The 23,011-nt window shown below is 32.9% G+C and overlaps 2 protein-coding genes and 1 long non-coding RNA gene across 3 annotated transcripts; all 3 read left to right on the top strand.

The window, feature by feature from the left end:
- The first annotated feature begins 1,369 nt into the window (after nt 1-1,369).
- On the top strand, nt 1,370-14,783 carry LOC149963261 (uncharacterized). Its single transcript, XR_016482230.1, has 3 exons — nt 1,370-1,445; nt 13,832-13,993; nt 14,485-14,783. It is a non-coding gene; the product is annotated as an uncharacterized LOC149963261 (long non-coding RNA).
- LOC149963262 (uncharacterized) lies at nt 3,321-7,366 on the top strand. The gene is made up of 5 exons (XM_090155904.1): nt 3,321-3,339; nt 6,649-6,672; nt 6,723-6,874; nt 6,944-7,079; nt 7,138-7,366. Exons 1-5 carry the CDS (start codon nt 3,321-3,323, stop codon nt 7,311-7,313), a joined length of 507 nt encoding a protein of 168 aa, XP_090012030.1. The 3' UTR covers nt 7,314-7,366.
- A 22-nt stretch (nt 14,784-14,805) lies between the features above and the next one.
- On the top strand, nt 14,806-20,635 carry LOC149963260 (uncharacterized). The gene is made up of 3 exons (XM_090180452.1): nt 14,806-15,604; nt 16,931-19,063; nt 20,166-20,635. Exons 1-3 carry the CDS (start codon nt 14,950-14,952, stop codon nt 20,528-20,530), a joined length of 3,153 nt encoding a protein of 1,050 aa, XP_090036578.1. The 5' UTR covers nt 14,806-14,949; the 3' UTR covers nt 20,531-20,635.
- The last annotated feature ends 2,376 nt before the right edge of the window (nt 20,636-23,011 follow it).

The raw sequence follows: 23,011 nt of genomic DNA, 5'->3' as shown, positions 1-23,011 counted from the left end.
ACCCTGTCCCGAATTTTGTTCGCTTGTTCCGGAGTATTAGGGTTACACTTTTTACTCCTCCTCGAAAGGAGGTGTAGAGGGAGTAATCTAGTTTTGTCGTCTGCTTAAATTTCGTTTCACGAAAATATGATGGGGAAACTTTTTATAAATAACCTTTAACCTTTAACTACTCCCTTTCTACTCCAACTCGTTTTTTTCGTCAAGACAGAATTGTAGTAAAATGACGTCATATGCCTACACTTTTTAACCTTCTCAAAAAACCCAGAACAGGCGAAAAAAAAACCACCTATTGTGACTCCCAAAATTACAAGGAGGAATAAGAAGGTGAAAATTTAACGTAGTCCACCTTTTTATTGGTTTGTGGTGAAACAAACCGTTAATGAAGATTTTTGAATGGAATAAAGGTACAGTGGCCTACTTATGAGTAATTATGTTACACATGGTATTAGTTATAACAAAAGTAGCATAATACCCTATTGTGATGTTGCCTAATACTTATAGTTAGTTAGATATTTTGATATAATTTTAAATTTTACTTACATTTGCTCCTTAAATTACTGCATAAAATTATAGAGGTTATGGTTATTTCCCGGTTACAGAAGCACCTAAACACTATTTTTCAAACAATTCAGCCTGTGGCCCTCAGTCCGGACTGTAATTGTTTTAGATTTCCATTTTTTTTCGGTTTTAAAAATACCATGATTACCACACATTTCCGAAGAAATAAGCCCATATTTTACGGTTTTAGCAGACGAAATTTAGTGACTTGACTACCATTGAACTCCACGAAAGTATCTACAGTAGTAGCACTCCGTAGCTTTGGCCATGGCCGTCATTTTGGTCGCAAATTTTTTATCTATAGGAAAGAGCATGGGTGACGTACATGTTATGGCCAAAAAAGCACGCAAGGAAGGCTGTTTCCCCAAGATATGTACGTGTAGTGTCACGCGCTAAAACGTGATTTCAAAATCCGTCAAATCGCGACCCAAACGATTCTAGGTGGCGCTGAGCGGCTGAGCTTTAATTCCTGCCAAGGAGCCACTTCATATGTAGCGTCTGCTGTTACAGTGTTGTAGCCCTAACCCTTCGCCAGATGAAATATCTTCTGCTTACACGTTATTTCTCCATCTTTTAATGCCCCCCCGAAAGAAGGTGGCTATATATTTCGGATGTGAGGATATAGAAAATAGATAGGTAGGGATAAGAAGAGCGTCTCTGCAGGTATGAACTTTTGCACTAGGTAGCTTTCGTGCAATAAAGAATCTTTTAAGTTGTTGTAACTTTGATTGCCAAAAGAATTCCAATAAAAGTTAGCCTGTTGGAATTCTATAATAATTTTAGCAATGCACGAATTTTTGTTCTTTTACTGTGCAAGGCTTAAAAGGTTTCCATTAGATAAAGGCTTATTTAAACAAGTCTAGGACAGTAAACAACACAGTGACTTGGTAAATTTGTATGCTATTTATTTAGATTTTCATGGTAAACCACTTAATTTTGTATATTTGATTATTAACCTTATTTATAAACTGAAATAATTTACTATTTAAATACATAGCGAAATAAATATAGGTGCATTACAAATCGGATATTACCGGTGCACTGTAAATCTGAAATTATGTAATCTTTGCAAAACTAACATTGTCGTAGCTCTGCAAATCTATCATTATAAATAATAATTGCTCGAAATGTTTGTCTGCAATCCTATTTCTTGGGGTATAAACAAATGGAGATTTGGAATTTCCCATATTCTCTCGATAAACAGAGTATAAGTATTTCGTAAAGTGAGCCCCAATTCCGCACCGATATTTGGAATTACACTCTTATTTCTCGAGCTGTTGCACATTTTAAAAAATTTGAAATCCACAGTGAATCAAAGGGAAAGAGTAGCAAAAATGCCAACATCTGTTGGATTATAATATTAATGTTGGACATTATCGTAGCTCTGCAAATGTAACATTATCCAGGGTTCGTACGGAAACTTGATAACCTGGGTAAGTCAGGGATTCTCAAATTAGGGGAAAAAGTCAGGGATTTTAATAATATATCGTAAAAAAATCAGGGATAAATCAGAGATTTAAATAAAATTGTGAGAAGTCAGGGGTTTTATTAGTCAACAAACTTTGCATCGTAGATAAAAATTAGGTATTTTCTCTTGGGCGCTCATATCTGGCACCTTTTCCCGAGAGAGGAGAGGAGAGTATGTTGTTATCAAATATAATGAAGTTTGTGATATTTAAAAAAAATGTTCCAATTTGTATTTTACCTATGAAAATTTACCTGGAATATAAGCAAAAAGGTCAGGGATAACCTGGATAAGTCAGGGATTTTAAATCAAAAATCTCGTACGAACCCTGTTGTCGTAGCTCTGTGGATGTCACATAATCGTAGCTCTGCGGATGTCACATTATCGTAGCTCTGCGGATGTCACATTATCGTAGCTCTGTGGATATCACTTTATCGTAGCTCTGCGGATGTCACATTATCGTAGCTCTGCGGATGTCACATTATCGTAGCTCTGCGGATGTCACATTATCGTAGCTCTGCAAATGTTACATTATTGTAGCTCCGCAAATGTCACATAATCGTTCCTTTGTAAATGTTACATGGTATTATTAGTAGGGATTGGGTGGTTCGGTCAAGCCCAACCTCCGCAACGAAGCTCAAGATTTGCTTAGCTGAGATATTGAAAAGATCACTCATTTCCAGCCTTTGAGCTGCATAAAAATCACAGACACCAAGGACATGAGAGGAAGTTTCCTCCCTGCACATAGGGTCTATTTAGCTGGTAGTGACCTAAAAGTAGGCCCATAACCACCCTGATACTACTATTAGAGAGTGAGAGCAACTCGGTTGCTTTTTTCTTAGAAGGCAAGTGTAACAGTTTCGTAACTTTGCAAATGTTACATTATCGTTACTTTGCAAATGTAACATTATCGTAACTTTGCAAATGTAACATTATCGTAACTTTGCAATGTAACATTATCGTAACTTTGCAAATGTAAAATTATCGTAACTTTGCAAATGTAACATTATCATAACTTGGCAAATGTAACATTATCATAACTTTGCAAATGTAACATTACCATAGCTTGGCAAATGTAACATTACCATAGCTTGGCAAATGTAACATTACCATAGCTTGGCAAATGTAACATTACCATTGCTTGGCAAATGTAACATTACCATTGCTTGGCAAATGTAACATTACCATTGCTTGGCAAATCGAACATTATCGTAGCTCTGCAAAATAAGAACTTGGCAACATGATATAGATAATACTTCTTCCCTGCTTTTCCCAATTGGAAAAGAAACATACCAGCATGGCAGTCATAGAGAAAGGTACAGTGTGACGCCATGCTGTTAGGCCCCTATTAACATAATCGCAAATGCTTTATAGTATTTTTATCATGTTAAAGGCCTTCTCTAATATAGCCAGTTGTTTTGCAACTACACTATAAATTGTAAACAGCCGGCTGTATTAAAGAAGGCTAGGAAATTTTGGGAATGGTTGTAGGATAGATATTTTTCAGGCTTTTCCTGCTAGATGGTGTTTATTAGAGTAGGTGTATAATTAAAAATAATTGGGTTTTCTTTTCTTCTTCCTTTACTTTAGTATATTTCACATTTTATTCTAATCAAATCATAAAATTTCAGTTTGTTAAAATTTTACTTAAACATTTCTCATTTCACTGATATTCACTTCTGATATATATTTAATAAATTTAATTTTAAATGCATTTTAAAATTAATTGCATTTCAGGAATAGAAAAAAATAACATTATTTAATGCATGAAAATTTGTACAACATTAATGCTATTATCATTAAAAGGATTTTCTATATAAATGCTCCTTGTTAAATCGCTTAAATTTTCCTTTGCAATCCTTAACGTCTTTTGAAAAATTGTCCAGTAGAGGTTTCACAAATTTTATCGCAATTCCCTCACCTAAATCAAAATACCTTTCGCTTTCACATACATTTTAAGGCTTTGAAAGAAAAGGGCAACATTAATTAGCAATGAATGTTGTCCATGAAGAAAAACCATTTACAAAATTCACAATGATACACAACCATTTGACAAGAAAACTGCTAGGGTCTTTAGCAATGTAACTGGAAATGTGTCACTAGGAGTAATTTAACAATTTTTTTCATTTATATTCCTAAATAAATATAGTATATTTTTTACTCCATTTTCAATTATAGCTGGTTTTGAGAGATTTTAGAGGCAAATAGGATAGGATTTCAACGCCCTTCTTGTTAGTAAAGGGTGTTATCAACTACTTCTTCTACTGTAAAATGTTTTGATCTTGAAGACTTTATTGTAGTAATTTCAAGTAATTTTTTTATTTCCCTTATACAAGCGCCATTATCCATCATATTGTTACAGTCCCCTCTGCCTCAAATAGTGAAAAGAACATTTCATAACTTGACTAGAATTCTTACTGGTCAAATCCTGGTAATATTCTGAGGGAAAGTTTTGATTTTGTTGTAATTGCTATTGCTTCAAATGTTTAAAATTTTCAATTTAATTTTTGGTATTTTGTTGTAGATGTTCAAGTTTGGTTAAATACTCGTCTTTCTATTTCTAACTACAAGAACAAATAGAAGCAACTGGGAACAAACAAACATATTATTTTTAATTTCATGACGCCCTATGTTAACTGAAATGCAACTACAAATGCCTTTTAAAAGAAATTAAATACACAAATTAAACTTTATAATTAAGAATTTCAAAGCGAAAAAGTTAAATTTTCTATAATAAATATTGCTAATTATATGTTTAGTTTAATGATTTATACTAAAATAATTCAACTTAATTATATTACACATTAAAATTATAATTAAAAAATATAAAATTACATTACTTTAATTACAATATAAATATTTTGTATGTTTGTAAATATATATTGGCCCCCAGATGGCGACTAAGACATATTGGCAAATTAAATACCCCCCATCAAGGCACTGTTACATTGAAGCAACTTTCCACGCCAATTTTGTTACCTTTTAATAAGTACTCTTTGCTGACCAAAGGCGCTACTGGCCGCGCTGGGCTATGACTCAAATGAGTTCCCTTCATTAATAATAATATTATAGGCTTAATATGTGCTTTTCTTAGTTATTAAACACTCTTCAATCATGTATTTCATATTTGTAATTCAACTTAATTTTTATTTTTATTGTAAATAGTGGTAGCTTGGATTAAAAATATGACTACTGGATATAGCACTCTAAAAAATCTGGCGTGAGGTGGGATAAGTGCTTTGGCGTATGCGCGAAATTTTTAAAATAACGTTTGCGTATAGAAAAGTGAACTTACAAGGGGCAGTGTTTCTAGGCGTACGAAACTACTCTAGGTTGTAAGGATGTTAGCGGATGTAAACATTTTGTTCAGTATATAAACAGAAATAATTTTGTACTATATTTCTTTAAAATGGGACGAATTAAACATTGCATGTACCCAAATTGCTAGTGATTCTAGATACAGACATAAAAATCACATTTTAGGTGTTTCCATTGTACCTTTCCCCAAAAGGGAAAAAGGAACCAGAGCTTTGTCGGAAATGGCTAAATTAGTTAACACAAGTACAAAGTACAATTAAAATGTAAAATGTAACAAAAGAAACATATCTATATTCAAATCAATTTTTTAACCAAAAAAATACTACTCAGTATTCGGATCTTGTTTATTCGCAAGTAAGTAAATCCTTTACTATAATTAATGTAGCTTCCACTAATATATTTATATTTTCTAATTGTAGTGTTTGGTATCAAGTTTGAAGGCCTCTACATCTAAGCTTACTACTCATGAGGAACTTAACATCAATGAAAGACATCCTGAAAGCCATTGAGAAAGCACAAAAACAGTAACAATCTTGGAACTACTGCACAAAATGGCAATGCAGAGCCTATTGTTATCAGATTTAAAGATTTTTTCAACACTGATGAATTGCTAAAATTTCAAGATTATTCAAATTGGTTCTTTTCATATAATAACAGCAGACTCCAAATGCATAAGACTGATAGTGAAACAATATTTCAGAATTCTGTTAGATGAAATTAAAGCCAAGGAGGAACATTTTTAAGAAGACAACTGGAGATATAATAGGCTACACCCATCTAAATGAAGCAAGAAATAACATAAACCAGCTAGATTCAAATAAATATTGAGATTAAAGCGTGGCAATGCATGCGCTAATGCTAATGCTGAGAGGTGCCACGAGTCATGTGAAATATCCCTTCGCTCATTTTGCGACCAATAGCTTATCAGCAGATGACCTAAATTCAATAGTTTGGGAAACTATTGAAAAATTGGAATCTCTGGGTTTCAAAATTATATCCGTTATTGCTGATGGAGCTGCTTCGAACCACAGTTTTTTCCAATGAACACACAGCAGAAATTCCTCACTGTTGTGATAATCCATACAGCCTAGACAAAGAAAGGAAAATCTTCTTCATGTTTGATCCACCCCATTTGTTGAAATAAATTCGAAATTGCCTATATGCAAGCCAAGAAGGATCCAAAGTTCGGCTAGTGTATAAAAATGGTATCCTGTAAAAGAAGTGTACACAAGGGAGATGCTAAATTCAGGAAACTTAAGAAAAGCACACAAACTTACCCTTGACCATGTACAAATAAATTCTTATAGCAAGATGTAGGTGCGATACGCAAGGTAAGTGCTGAGCGCATTTGTAGCAAATTCAATAAACTTTATGTTTAAAGAAGATAAAGATAAATATGCGCAAACAGTCAAATTCATCAAATTATTTGACAAATGGTTCGACATTTTTAATTCAACCAACTTCAACGAGGCTTACCATAAGCGGAAAATAAATAAGAGACCATTTTCTTCAATCAATGATATACGTCTAAAAGTAATGAACTATTACTTTCTATAACTAAAGTTGCTTAGTTAGTTAAACCATGAACTTATATTTTTCTAGTGGCTAGAGGAAGATTTCCTTGGTTACCTAGATGATTGGGAGCAGGAAATAGAACAGCATCCAGGAAATAATTGTGAGGAGGAAAGAAAAGAGATGTTACTATCATCGGAAACACATTCAGGACTGAGGCAAACCAGTAAGTTTTTCTCGTGTTTCCAAAAAGAAATCTAATTAAATAATTTTTATGTTTACAGCTAAAGCCATGATAGGAATTGTGAAATTCCTATTGAGTAAAGGAGCAAAATTCGTTCCGACTTTAACCAGGATCCTCTGGAATTGGAGTTCTCCAGGCAAAGAGGAGCCAATGGGTCAAATGACAACCCCACAGTTGACAACATTGGAAACAACTGAGAAACCCTGTTCATGCTGAAAAATTACAAATTAACTTGTCACAGTGCATTAGGCAATACATCAATTGACTCTTTTGAAGGAATATATGAATGAGTAAATCATTTGAAAAATGTAATTCGTTATTTTATTGCACACCAAGTTATTTATTAAATCCTGAAGACATTTGTAGTATTTGTTTTTGCTGCCTTTCCTTAGAATATGCTTTTGATTTTACAGATTTTTGCATAGCTTAGGATTTGAAGTCATGCCTTAGTTGCTTCAAAGGTCCATTTGCCACAGTGTTTATAAAATACTGTATTGCATGGTTAAGTAACAATATTTCTTGACTGTTTTCAACATTTGCATTTTTCCAAAAACTATTCCACTTGTTTATAATCTCCCTATCAGCTAGAACATTCTCTTTCGCTTTTGAAATTCTTCTTTTTTTTTTTCAATTTTCCCGAAATACTTTCCAATTCGTTTGTATGCACAAGTTTTGTACTACAGTTACTCTTCCTTCCAATCACTCTCAGCACTTCACCAATAACATACATTAATTATCTTGCACCTCTTCTATAGGAATATCAATAGTAACATTTTGTCATTGAGCATAACCCATTTCGATTATTCTCCTTGTCATCATATTTGTTGCAAAAACCCTTCCTCTAAATTCCATGCCTTGAAAACCCTGTATTATTTAAATATAATATAATGAACTGTTTTAAAAATTGTACTCTAGATATTTCTCATTCACCGCAGTGTGCTTCAATGAATTTAAAAACTTTTGGACTATATCATGAGATGGATTATCTTCACTATCATCTGAAGAAAAACCATAGTAATATATTGCCATAGTTGTAGGGGGAACCTCTTTTTTGTTTTTGCCAGGTGATGAATAATTCTCACTCTCATCTAAACAACAATATGGTAAACTCCTAATGAGGTAAAAATAAATATAAAACATAATGTATGGGCACTTTACCAGATGATCGTGTTAGCCCTTCACTTCTTGAACCAGTAACTTCATCATATGAAATTTCATCTAATCAAGAGAAAGATTATTGTCTAATTTAACAACGAATATTGACAAATCATTTAAATTATTACCAGAAGATTCAGAATTTGAAAAATTTCCCTTGTGTTTTCTGTTTGAAACCCCTTCTTGGGGACTCAAAATTCCAAACTCCTCATATGTATTCCATAAATTCATTATTATATCAACTACCAATTGAAATAAATAAATCTGGTAAACTTACCAAAAAATCATTAAAACAGCATAAATCACTTAAGAATCAATCAAAAAAGGTAAAACAAATTTTACGCCTAACAAGCACGTGTACCGACAGCTGCTCCAAGGCTGCATAATATTTGTCCCACCCAGACGCTAGCGCGGCGGTACGGATGTGGGCATTATGAGAAACGCCTAAATGAAGAAGTTCTATATCCAGTAGTCATATTATTAATCCAAGGTGGTAGGGACCCACTTGGAAATCAGCTATGCTGAAGAGGATGTCCCGTAATAAAGACTTCATTGTTATTATTGTTATTTTTAATTGGTTGTTCATGCAGCAATATATTTTGGGGACACTTTCTTCTTGCTCTCCCCAACCCACCATCTACGTGGCCTCACCACTGAAATCTTTTAAAAGCCTTTAAAGTTTGGGCTCTCCAGTCCACCTTTGCTATTTGGTAATGGTATTTAAAACAGGGTTAGAAAATAAAAACCTGACCCAAAAAACCCAGTGGGTTGTTTTGGACCCCCCCCCCCCAAAAAAAAACCTCACTTTAAAAACCCACTTTGAAATTTCATATTTTAATGAAAAGGCATTTTTTCAAGGTGCACTGACCACTTAAATATATATATATATATATATTTAGTAATTTACAAAGTTAACTGGCTTGTTAACTTAATAGTTGATACTTGAGACTTATGACTTCAGATTTCTACCAGTCCTTTGGTTCAGCTTTGCTGCCTTTGCAGTATCTGTACACGTTTACAAGCTTTTCAGCTTTTTCTGACAAAAAAGTGAAGCAGTCTCCCTACAATCTTTTTTAGCAGGGCTCGACATAAGACATTTCTAATTTCTCTTGATTTGGGTTTTTTTTGACATATCATGTAATACAATACCCACCTGAATAAAAAACCCACTGGGTTGGGCTTTTTGGAAAAAACCCGGGTTTTTTCAAACCCTGATTTAAAAATAATTAATTTGAGTTTTTTAAATGTTTAATTTATTATTTACCAATTTTAACAACATAATAAATAAAATTAACTTTGATTTTTAAGTGATATACATGTTTACACATTTGAGACATACTTAGTAGCATATGACCCTCTTTCAAATACCCTTAATTGCTCAGCTGAGTTCAGTTATATCTAGGAGCAACAAACACAAAACCCCACACAAGGAGAACGCAACCCGTCAAAAGTAGTGGATTTTCTTGTGTACATTTTTCATTGGCTAGACGCTTTAGCGCCTGCTGCTGTCGGAAGGCGAAAATTCGGAAATTGTAAAACGTTCAGCGTAAAGGCTCGTGTTTAAAGGCTAGCTGCGTTCTCCTTGTGTTTGTTGCTCCTAGGTTATATACAGCTAGTTCATATTAGCTCAGATCTTTTTCCAATAATATATTTTCGTGACTAAAACCAATCTAGGCTGCACTGCATTTATGATATTGCACCTGCTTTTGTAAATTTAGAAAAAATGCCCAAATCTGAGTGTTATAATTGCTCTGTTACCATGGAGGAAAAATGAAAGAGAGTTAAAATGTAATGAAATGCAAATATTAATCTTTTATAAGTTACATTTAGTCCATCATAACTCCTCTAATGCACATAATTGCATACAATTAAAAGTCCTTACACTACTGCCTGCCAAATGCTAATAGCATCTGCTAATACCTATCTAGTTTTCAGTGGCAACAATAAAGGGTATAGCAGGAGCAAACTGTTAAACATTTCCTGTTTATGATAAGACTCTGAATTTTACTCTTTCAGTATATAGAACATTATTGGATGTTGCAACCCTCATCAATTCTTCCCAATTTCATTTTTTGTTACAATTCTCAAAGGCAGTGAGGTGTTACTTTATTGTAAAAAGCAGAGGTTTGGCTTAAATGACTAAAGGTATAAATGTCACTATTCTTTATGGCGCCCCTTTTAAAAATATCTTAGGAAACTCTTATAATTTGCTATTTTGGCTTTGTAAATCTCATATTTATATTCGTAACTTAATCCTATGTATATCCCATAATTTTACGACTTTATCTTGTTTCATATATATTTTTGAAGACTTCTGTCTAGGAGCTCTATCGTACCTTAAAATCTCAAACTTTGTGTTTTTCCTTAAATTTAATTCATACCAAATGTAAAGTTTTACATTGTTTTTTTGGCAAAAAATGGTTTAAATCAAGTAGCTCTACCTCTATCTAGCCTATCATATTTGAGCCCTATTTCTGAAACTCACATAGGAAACTAGTGAAATATAGAACTCTGATGAGGCCCTTTAATGTCTCAGATTCTATGGGGTCCACTCAATTATCTGGTGCTTAACATTTTAGTAGCTAGGTTTTTCTAATAATTTTATATCGCTAATGGCAAATAAACAACATTTAAACTAAATTTAATTCCTCCTCATTGATTGTTCTATCAATATACTAAATTTTACTGGTAAATAAAACTAGATTTATGTAGTTCCGTTCCATACCAGTGGCGTAAAAATGTACTTGGTTTTTTTATTAGTTGCCCATCCATAGTGGTATCTAGGAGCAATTGTGGGGTGCAACCCACACAAGGAGAACGCAACCTGTCGAAATAAGCCATGCATTTTCTTGCGTACATTTTACATTGGTTAGACGCTTTAGGGAAAATTTGGAAATTGTCTTCCCCCCCTCCCGTAAAATGTTCATGGTAAAGGTTCATCCAATTAAATTTGTACACAACACTTGTGCTAGTGTGTTTAAAGGCTAGCTGCGTTATCCTTTTGTTTGTTGCTCCTAGGTGGCATAGAGAAATGGGGGCTTCGGTGTCCAAACTCCAATTTGAATAGCTTTGAAGTGTGTGACCCTCTTTTGGCAAATTTCTTGCTAATATTTCAAACATATTTTCGTGTGTTATTATATAAAGCAGCGTTCAGACTATGTGAAAATATTACGTTAGTATCGGTCGTGTCGTTTCGGTTATGTTGGTTGCGTCGGTTCGTTCATTTCACTGTTCAGAAAGGAACCAACCATGCACGGAGATTAACATAAAAATTGATTGTTCATCCAATCAGAGCTCAGTAATAACGGCGGGAAAATTGAAATAATTTTTATCCACCTCTGATTGGTTATAGTATTTCGATGGTTCTAAAGGTCGCCACTACCTAGAGTCAGCGCTGATGAGGCATAAGGCTATATGCCTGCTATGAACTTTTTGAGCGGAACAAAATGAAAAAATGTAAACGACATGCGCGAAAATTTAAAGTCTCTGTTGAGAAGTCTGAACGGTGTAAGAAATCGAAAGAACCGACACGATCGACGCAAACGTAATATTTTCACATAGTCTGAACGCAGCTTAAAACTTATAGATTTAGTGGGATTTAAATTAAATGATGGCTTAAAGGACTGAAACAGTAAAAATACAAAAGATGATAAAAGTATTTCAAGTATCTTGAATTTTATGTAAATGTATCTTAAGTATTTATACTTGTTATTTAAAATATTACCTAACACTTCCTTTGCTAAATAGTTTGACCTCTTCTATTTTGGTCAACTTATAGAATGCTACAACATTCACAGACTTAAAATCATAAAAAAATTAAGATTTAAGTGGGATTTAGACTGATGCCCAACAGTGAAAATTATGCTTCTGGAACTCAAAACTTTAAAAAGGAACATTTATGATAAATATTTCATTAAAGTATTGGCAAAAAAAATCAGCTCTAATTTGTCTTTTAATCCCCACACATTTTTTAATGTATATTATCACAACATTGCCGGATTGTTACTCATGATCATGAAATAACGTTCATTTCTAAACTATTGTCAAGCTATTTAATTTTACCTTTTGTTGCCAATTGTGTTCTGAATATTAACCAAAAGAGTACACGCTTCATTAGTAGTACTTAAAATAAGTTTCAGTTTATATTGATGGGGTTGGTGGACCTATGCCCAGCTGAGCACTTCCTAGTGATTCATTCTGTAGGATTAATAATTGATTTAAATCGCCTATTTTACTTAAGTGTAATTTTGAAAACATAATAATTGAATTTTTTTTAAAGAAAATCAATTTACTAAAGATTAATTAAATTTGTAGGTATATTTTTGATGCAAATTGCCAATACATTTTGCAAATTAAAGGAGTTAAAAATTTAAAAATAATCTTATTTGAAAAAAAATTAACAAGCTCAATTAATACCTTTAGCAAGGCCTATTTGTGTTATTATCATTGGATACAAATAAATGAAGTCATTAAGATTTATTTTCCTTATCTAAAAATTATGATCTAAATAAAATTGCTCCTTTATAGATTTGACCAATTTTAATTGGATTAAATTTAAATATATGTATGCAAATTACATGATATTTGTTCCTTTGATGTATATATTCAATTCCTTATAAGTCATAGACACTTTAAATCGATAGATTTAAATTGTCTATGACTTTGACTAATAAATAAAATTATCAATTCAAATAGCTGCATTTACTAAATTGGTAGGCATTGTTTAACGCTTGTAATCAATGATGATTCAATCTGTAGGGCATGTCAGGTTGAGGAGGAAACCGCCTCTCATGTGCTTTGTAGGTGCAATTATTACGTACGTGGCCCAAAGATTCGATCATCTTGGTATGCATCAGTTGGAAACCTCTGATTTCCATAACATGCCGGCCAAGTAGATTTTCCGATTTTTGTCGGATATAGAACTTTTTAAGTCATAAGGTTTGGGGTTGCACAATGGACCACTGGTCCAAGTGTGCGAATGAGCATGTCTTTAGTCCTTCTCCCCTCTCATTAATAATAATAACGCTGGAAAGTATAAATGTTAAACAGAAGTCGGTGAAACGGATTTTGATAACATACCAAATTCCTCAAAAGTTTCTGGTTTTTTCAATCTATAGTTTCACTCATGCCTCTTGATTACTAGGTTTTCTTTATATGGTAACCGCTTTCAGTACCACAAGGAATTTAATAGTTTTACATTTACAGTGCACTAATGAGAAACAAGGTCTCATTGAATTTTTTTTTCTATGAATTGAATATGATATGAGTCATTATAATGGTCCTTTTGGAGTAAAATAAGTTCCCAATTACATAATTTTTTCATCAGGGTAAAATTAAATACTAAATACTATTTGCTAAAAAATATTTAAAAAAAAATGCCAAGTATCTTTGAAAAAAGCATTGCAATATCATAGAAGTATTTAAAATACTTATTTAAGATATATTACCCCACACTCACTTTGCAAATACATTTGTGGATGGGTTTGGCGCTTTTTTTCTTTGTAGGTGGTTACAGAATGTCCTACTTTTTAAGTAATTTTGTGACTGGACTTTCAGTTTCTTGTACTTTTTTAACACAGGTACTGAAATGGTCTTGTAATGGGAAATGTTGGCAGTATTGGAAGATATTTCTAGTCATCATTTTTTTACCAATGTCTCATAAGAAGTGCAAGGGCGATAATCATATCTACATCAGACATCTATTTAAATAAAATTGGGTGATATTCTTCAAAATTCTTATGGTAAGAATGCTAATTCCTTAAGAAAACACTGACATACATCTCTTTCATCTGAAGCATTAGTGCATGTAATTTTGCATAAAGGTTCCGTTGTATTAGAAACTTTAACAATAAACCTTTTCCAAAGTTTCTTATACAACTGTTTTGAACAGTAGTTGGGTTTTTTTATTTGTTTTAAGATTTATTTGATTTATGTAGGATTTTAATAGATTTCTTGAGTGTTTATTTACAAATTAATAATTTAAATTAATCTTCAAATTTAATTAATTATAAATAAATTTAATTGATTTTGCTTTGAATTGACATTGCTAGAGAACTTACTTTCCTACATTTTCATCGATAGTATAATATAAATTTTTAGTAAAATCACTTGATTTAAATCAATGCCCTGCCCTGCTTTTGAAAGAAAAGTTGTCATCATGTAGTAGAATGACCACACTTAATTACAAATAAAAAGTAATTTTTTTAACTAGAAACCCTAATTTTGTTTGTAGGATTCGGTTGAAAGCATAGTTAGAAAATCACCAATGCTCTATTCGCTTTTGGAAAAGGATACTTTGAAAATGGCCAAACCGGAAACAAGCAACGTAAATTTTGATGGTGATGTAAAGAGAAAAAATCGAACTGTGTTAGTAGTACTACCAAATGAATCCGATTTTGGTTACTTCTCCAACAATAAATTTACAAATGGTCAGAAAGGAGAGTTCAATGTCATGAATTATACACACAGTATTTTGAAACCGAATTCTAAAAGTGACAATGAACTGTACCAGTGCCAAAACATTTACCAGTTTGAGAATGAAATACCTCAATTTGAGAAATGTGTCTTGGTGAAAGATATTGAAAATTCCACTTTAGAAAACCAAGTTTTGGAAAATGAAAATTCTCGTCAATGTGTTAACTCTGTACAGGTTTATAGTACTGATTTGATCCACAAGGAAAAAACCAAAAATGTTGCCATGAAAATTAACGAGATGCATAGCAATATGTTGCCAAATTCTTCTTTGAAATCCAGGCCCTCCTCAGATTTAATATCCCCAGTTCTATTTATAGCTCGAACACCAGACAATCAAAATATCAAAACATTAAATACACAGAGTAACAGATTTACATTACCTGTAAATGAACCTATAAGTTTAGTTGTGGACCTGAACAAGGAAGAGAAAGTACTGGTGGGAGATGCTAAGTTTTGCAAATTTTTCGATTATAAAGCTTCTTCTAAGTACTCCACTTCACCCATAAATAAAGAAGACAGAAGTGTCCTTAGTGTAAAAGCTTATCCAGAAACCAAATCTGAAGAATCAAAGTTTAAACTATACCTGACAGATCCTACAGCTTCCAAGGAGTACATCAGTAAAGTTGATGATGAAGAGGTTAACGTTGTTTACAGTAGCCTGCCAAACGAACTTAACCGGAAGTCACGGAACTCTGATGGTGATAATGCTGATTTGGTAGATGTATGTGAAGAAGCTATTCTACCTCATGTCATTGACGATATAAATGAACCTAATAGTATATCAACGGAAGAGAACTCAACCCATTTCCAAATGTTGAATGATAACCATCATGCTGAATCTTCAGACCCAGCCCAGAAGACTGAACAGAATCATACAGGTAAAACCATTAATTATCTATGACTAAGACATCTCTAGCATAAGAATTGTATAAAATATCTCTTAGAGAAAGTATTCATCACTCTAATGCAAATGTTATTTGCTTGAAGGGTCGACCTTCAAAATATTTTGTGTAGATTCATATGAATAGGGTAAGACCAGTGATGTAACAGCAAACCTCCACTCAGTAGAATATTGGCAAAGGCCATTCTCCAAATTTGGTTTAGATTTTTAGTTAAGCATTTTAGGTGAGTTTTAGTTTATTAAACGGTTTTTACTCTCAATATTAGGAAATTGTTGAGGTTAATGGTAATAGTTTATGTAGGGAGATGTTGGCTCGAGTGGAATGAAGGGCTTTCCACTACCCTCCTACACATCCTGGCCACCTGATTTTAAGGTATTAAACGTAGCTATATGACTTGGGCCTAAGGTGGTGCCTTGCATATTAGCCTAGCTAATTATAATATGCTTATAACACTTGTAGCCTTGTCCAAACATTTTTTCTTACTTTCTGATTATTATAAAAAAACCTATTATCTCTTTCGCTTAGATCCCCAAATCCTCGGTGCCCAAGTCGGACTAATAATAATAAGTACAAAGGGTTTTCCACCACCCTCTAGCTGTGCATTGTAGGTGCCTGAGTAAAGGCATTAAAACAATATAACTATATATCACCTTTATAATGAAATTAAAATGACACAACTGATACTTCATGGCTTTAAAACATTTTTTTAATGTTATAATAATGTTTTAAAGCCATGAAGTATCAGTTGTGTCATTTTAATTTTATTATCAATTTTTAGCCATGGACACAAAATTCAATTTATATGACTGTCACCTTTATACTCAATCAATTTGGTTCTATACGCTATATACAGAGTTTCAAAATTACCACTTTTTCATATTTATTTTTCATACCACTGGTAAATTAAATAGGGGTAAATATAGTGATGCTGAATAATAAGTATAAGAAAGGCAATTGAAAAACTTAAAATTTTAAGATTTTGAACATTGGTTACATTTCAAATTCAATCTTTTCATGTAATTCTGAGTCACATAAATTTTGATTTAAAAGTTAAATTTTGTAAATTATTAGGAGTAATATATTGTTTCGGTTTATTAAATCGATTTAGTCATTTGGGATTTTTCAGCCAGAATATTAGCAGGTTAATCCAGTTAGAGAATTAAAACTAACTGATCATTTTTTTATGTGAACCAAATTCAGTAATGAAATAATCTGTCCCCCAATATCAGAATAATATTTTCAAATGTTTAATCTTTTATAAATCAAAGTATAGGATTCAATGTTACTCAATTTTTGTTTTAGGTTCCAGTGCCCCAATGGAATACAACATTGGAACTTTGCATGCTAATGAATTAAACAGCCAATCTTTGGATTTGAGTCATGAGGGTAGTGAAAATTCTGAACATGAGGATGAAACTGAATCAGAATTTAATCCGGTTATTGGGAAAATTTGGAGCTTAGCTACTTCTGACACTGTGAAACATGAATGGTCTAACAAGAATGAAAAGTCTTCTCAGAATCCTCGATACATTTGCATGTATTGTAGCTGCAGCTTCTCGTCAAAGGTTATTTTGTCCCAACACGAGAAAGAGCATTCTAAGTTATCCAAAGATAGAACAAATGGAGATGATGGAACTATCTCCAACACAATTTTTAAATTAAGATCTCAATTACTAACAAGTTCTCCAACCAATATGTCCTATCCAAATAAAACCAACACTTTACAACCAGTAATGAAAATGGGGAAAAATGTGGGAAGGCCTACAGAATTATCCACACATCCAGTCAAATTGTACTGCTTTTCCTGTAATCAGTATTTCAAAAATAATGTGACTCTAGAAAAACACAAAAGAACTGATTGCCTTAACTTAAAAAAAAGTCCAAACACAAAAACGCAAGATGTTTTAATTACTACTATAACAAAGAATTCTGTGGCCAGAGGTCAAGAGGGTAAAACACCTAAAATATCTTCAGGTAAAATTGATCAATTGTGCTGTCGTTACTGCAAACTCAAATTCACAGAACAGAAGTCTTTAATTAGACATGAGAATAATAAGTGCATTTATGCGGTATTCAGTTTACAGAATCCTAATAAAAATTATTTCTGTTCAGTCTGTAAGAACCATTTCACAAATGAAATGTCTTTAACTAGACACGCTTGTCTCTCTAACACAGATTCCTCAAATAGCATTTACTCTAATCTAATGAATGAGGATTTGTTCAATGGACCCGAAGAAACTAGTATAAATTGTACAAGTACCAAGTTACCTGAAGTCAAGAGAAACTTGAAAGAGATTTATGAAGATATTTCTTCAGTGTCAATTAAACTCTTATCTTGTCATTATTGTAGCAAGGTTTTTAAGCATCAAATGCACTTAACACGACATGAAAGACGAGAATGTGTTTATATAAAGCAAAGTGGTAAAAAATTTAAGAATACTAGTTTGGTTAAAACTAAACTCAGTAGAAATCCAGATGTGACAAGAAAAAAATGCCCTCTAAGTAGTGAAGAGGAAAATATCAGTAGAAATATTCAGCTATGTGATCAAGCCATGTCGATCGCTGACAAAGAAGTGCTCAAGAAATTGTTTTGCGTCAACTGTGAACTGTATTTTAAACACGCCAAGCACTTAACTCAACACAAGAAGAACTGTCCACTTGAAGACACTAACAGAGCCAATACCAGTTCCTTCACGCAGGCAAAATTATTTAAGTTAAGGAAACCAAAGGGATTGCATTCTGAATCTGAGAATGGACTCTTAGAGAAGATATCTGATCTTCGTATTAATAAAAACGTACAGTTAACGGTTAAAAACAAAAATTTTAAGTTATCCAACAGCCCCTCTTTCATAGATTCTGGGAGACGCCCTGGGCGACCTTGCAAAAAAGCTAAATTTCTTGAAAAATTACCAACCTCACTTGGTGTAGCAAGAAAACCAGGACACCCCTTCAAGTCATTAAAAGCAGCACCAAAATCAATTTCAACTAGTGTTGTGGAAACGGTCAATGTTGGTCGACGACGACCAGGGCGTCCATTCAAGAACCCAAAACTGAACCCGACCTTCACGAAGGTAACAGAAACTGAAAACAGTGGTCGGCGAAGACCTGGGCGTCCTCCCGGGACAGTGAACAGGAAGCCTAGGCTGACCTCTCAGATTGCAGTGAGAAAATCAAATCGAAACGCAAAACCGCGATTCGCTGTGGAACTTCTTGATCTTGGTGGCCAATTGGTTTCAATGTGCACCAAAGAAGAACATAATGAGACAACACCGCTGCCAAAGACTCCGACGAAGCGTGGTCGTAAAAAGGAAACTATGGAACCAAAACGACCTAAAACAGAGAAATCAACCAGAGAGAACAAGGAACTGGATATCTTGGACGAATACATTTTGTGCAATTATGGTAACTTGGACTCTCCGATTCAGGCAGAGGAAGGTCAGTTATTTTTCATTATTTTCTGTAAAATGTGTTATTTAAATAGTCCAGAGAAAAGACTGATTCAACTGAGAATTAATTTAATTTTTAGGCTGGAGCCTATTTGAGGCATACAAAATCTATAGGTCATTATGATAATTATAGATGAGCATTCATATATATTTAAAATAAATTTTATTTTTTAATTTAATATTTTTTATAAAATTAATAATGTTTCATTGTTTTGTAAATTACATATTGAATAGTGTTATATTTATGTTTTCATACGTTATATTTGGTTGTATATTTACTTACGCCACAGTTCATCACTAACCTTAAAAATATATTATAAACTATCTAATAATAAAACAGGATACGCGATGACCCCATTGCGTTTTGACTACATATAATAGCATAAGACTATCAAGAACCCCCTAAGTTTGAATTAGGCATAAGGGCCCACATATTCAGCAATAGACAGACGCGAGATAAATCAAAATTAGGATCCACGCTACCTGGCGGGGATAAAGAGAAGCTCCTCTCAATCCTCCTCACCCCTACCAACTAAACTACCTTTTGCCATCAACGAAGCAGTTTTCAGTAGCATGCATTACACAAGTTTCAGTTTTTCATCACCAGGTGGATTCATGTAGCCAGTTTGGCCAGTCATTAGACTAACGTTAAAATCCCATATAAAATGGAACATTTTCAAAGTAATTTTTCATAAAATTAAATTCCTGTCATTGCTTTATTATTTAATATATAACATGAACTTCTTAATTGTTACTATATAAAGGGTTTGTAAAAACTGCAAAGCCCCAAAATATCTTAAGCGGTGGGAAGGTGCGACTAACCCAAGCTCCACAGTAATTTGTGCTAAGTTTGCTGATGTATGAGGTGACCAAGAATAATTTAAAATACCTCAGTTTTGAGTTCTTTATCTCATTGGCGGACTGGGTCTAATATTTTGGGCTGCCAGAAGACAAAGGGCCCCAGCTATAAAAACTATAATGCTATCATGTTTGAGGGGCCCACCGGCCATTGGGCAGGTTCACTCTATGGCCAGTCGGCCACTGCTTTAACTCCTTGGAATTTAATTTAAATACGGTTTTCTTTTATCCAGAGAGCAGAAGTGATTGTATCTCACAGTCTCATTCCATTCAAAGTGATGTCCGTCTCCGTCATAACATAGACGAGAGATTCCGTAGACCCATGACTGAGGGTTGGATTCGAGAAGTCGTTTATCGGTCAACCATTAGTCATAAAAATAAAAAGTGTGACATTTATTACCATCACCCCCAGAAGTGTCCTCAAAAGAGACGCCTTAGGTCCAGCATCGAGGTGAATCGATTTCTTTCCATCCATAAAATCACTAGCCTAACTAGAGATGACTTTTTCTTCAAGTTCATCGAAATATCCTATCCTCCTTGGGAAATCATTTCCCAAGCCACTAAAAGAGTCTATTCAAAAGTCGAAGGTGCTCAATAATTACTAAAATCAGCTAGCCATAATTGTTATACACTATTGCTGAAATGGTTGTGGTATTTGGTGTATACTAAAGCTGTTCATAAATTACTGGTGTTTACATTCATATTTTTTTTTGCTATGGCAATGGTTTTTTTTTGTGTAGTATGGAAATCTAATCAAAAAAAAGTAAAGGTCTTTTTTGATGAGTAAAACCATTTTGTGAAAACCATTTCATTCATGTTTTGAGCACATTTGTTTTTATGAGTGAGGCTTGACTACATTTTTTTCAAACTAATAATTCAAATAATCAAAGTCGATATGACTGAACTTAATTAATTGGTACTATTCACTATTAAATATTTATATTAATGTTAATTGACATTTTGTAGTAGTGGTATGTTTTAGAGAAGCATTTTCACCAAATATAAACATTGAGTTAAAAACTGTTTACTAACAAAGTTGGGCAAAATTGTTGACTGTTTGAATAGACCTTGAGTTTCATTATGATCCCCTTTGTTAAAATTGAACAAAAACTGCCATTTACGTAAATATAGTTACCTGTAAATATTTAGCTAAATTCTAACCTCTGTTCATGGATTGAGTTTGACAGCTTTTTTATTGAGAAAACCTTATTTTATTTGTAGATTGCACTATAAATGCTAATGCCTGGTATCAAGAATATTTAATCAATATAGCTTACACCTACTAAACTGTCATTGTTAGGGAATGCTTGGGTTTTAATGTGAAGTATGAGATTGGCAAATAAGTAGTAGTGTTATATGCAGTAAGCATATTCATAATCCAAGGTGATGCTATAGCACCAATGCCATTTGCTTAATGTTGGAGGGCTTTCAAATATATTTTATTATGTTAATATCTTAAGCTTCTGACATAGATTTCATACAGTAAGTTCATCTTTCGAACTATATGCTTCTGGTTTTATCAGTTTATGATAAATGCTAAAATAATTATTTGATATACTTTAAGTGAAGTTTTAATTAGATATACCTCATTTTGCTATTTTATTTTTTAATTATCACTTATTCATTGTGTTTTTTTTTTGCATAATTTACTTGCATTATTCATTCATTCTGTGCTCACATTTATTGTTTTGGGTACTTCAACATTAGCTAGAACATTTCCTGTGTGAATGTTTGTTGAAAATTTGTTTTTAGGGTCATTTTAACAATAGAAACCAAATTCTCAATTTTCAATTAATACTTTGTAACAGCACCATTTCCAATTCATTTTAAGGTTTATCCTTTGCCCCATAAAACCTACACTTTGAATCAATTTTAATATTTCCAACATGTTATTTGTCAAAATATAATCTTCCAGATCACTTTTTTAGAAAATTTTTAAAATGCCAATTTCTTGTCTATGAACCAACTTATTTGAGAAAATGTTAAGCTGGCAAAACTATTTTCAACCACTTTGTCTACATAATGAAATGTTTTAAAATATTTTGGCAGAAATTTAAAACTTCTAGAGATAGTAAATAAAATTATATTGTATCAGTCTAAATTGTTAAATACAATTATATTGTATCTTTCCAAGAGTTTTGAAATCTTAAATTCCATGATTACTATAACTATAGGAACACGATTTAGAGAAATTTTTTGTGCTTTTTAAGGCCATGCATTGTGTTCAGCTCATTCTCATTTACTCTATAATATTATCTCAGCTACCTCCAAATGTATTTTTAAAGAAAATAAATATATTTTATATATTGAATGTATTAAAATGTGTTAGCATTTTACTCCGATAGGTCAATAACCTAATTTCAGGTTTCTGCTGCTCAATTTCATGAAAATTCTTTGGTTAATTATGGATATATATTGAAATTCAAATATAAAAAAAAACTGAAAAGGGTGGATAACCATGTCTTCAAATTGGAAAATGATTCGCCTAGAATCTGAATTTCATCATAAGTCTTTGGTTAAAATGGACTAATATTATCTTAAGACTTGTCTCGGAATGGAAATACATGTATATCTAAAATTAAATATCTAAACGTTGATATTGAGGAGTTAAAATTAACCAAGAAAATCACCACCGCTCAAAAGTTGTATTGAAGGGCAACGTTTTGAAATTTAACTAGCTTGCAGTGCCAAGGCTTAGCGCGAAATTTAGTTGCCAAAATTTTAATATAAATATTTTTGATTGAACGAGAAAAGGTAAGAAAATTAATAACAATTTCCTTTATTTATGATTGTCAAATAATTTGGTTAGAGTACAGGTATTTTTCTAAGAATCACGAGTCCTTTTCTTCGCCGGTTGAATAGTGCCATCCCGGAAACGTTTTACCGCTCTCCGTCAAGATCTATTTCCCCAAAGGAAATTTTTGAATGCAGTAGAACTCGCGACGACCAAATAAAATGGACTATATTAAAAGCATATTTGGCGCTAGATCTGCCATTTTATAAATAAAATTTAGTATTATACTAAACAATTTAAACGATATGCTTAAAACAACCAGTGGCGTAGCCAGGGGGGACACAG

Source organism: Leiobunum rupestre, chromosome 1, assembly GCF_980474605.1.
Source record: "Leiobunum rupestre chromosome 1, qqLeiRupe1.1.hap1, whole genome shotgun sequence".
Lineage (NCBI taxonomy): Eukaryota > Metazoa > Arthropoda > Arachnida > Opiliones > Sclerosomatidae > Leiobunum > Leiobunum rupestre.
Note: the sequence above shows the minus strand (reverse complement) of the source record. Positions and strands in the feature narration are given on the sequence as shown.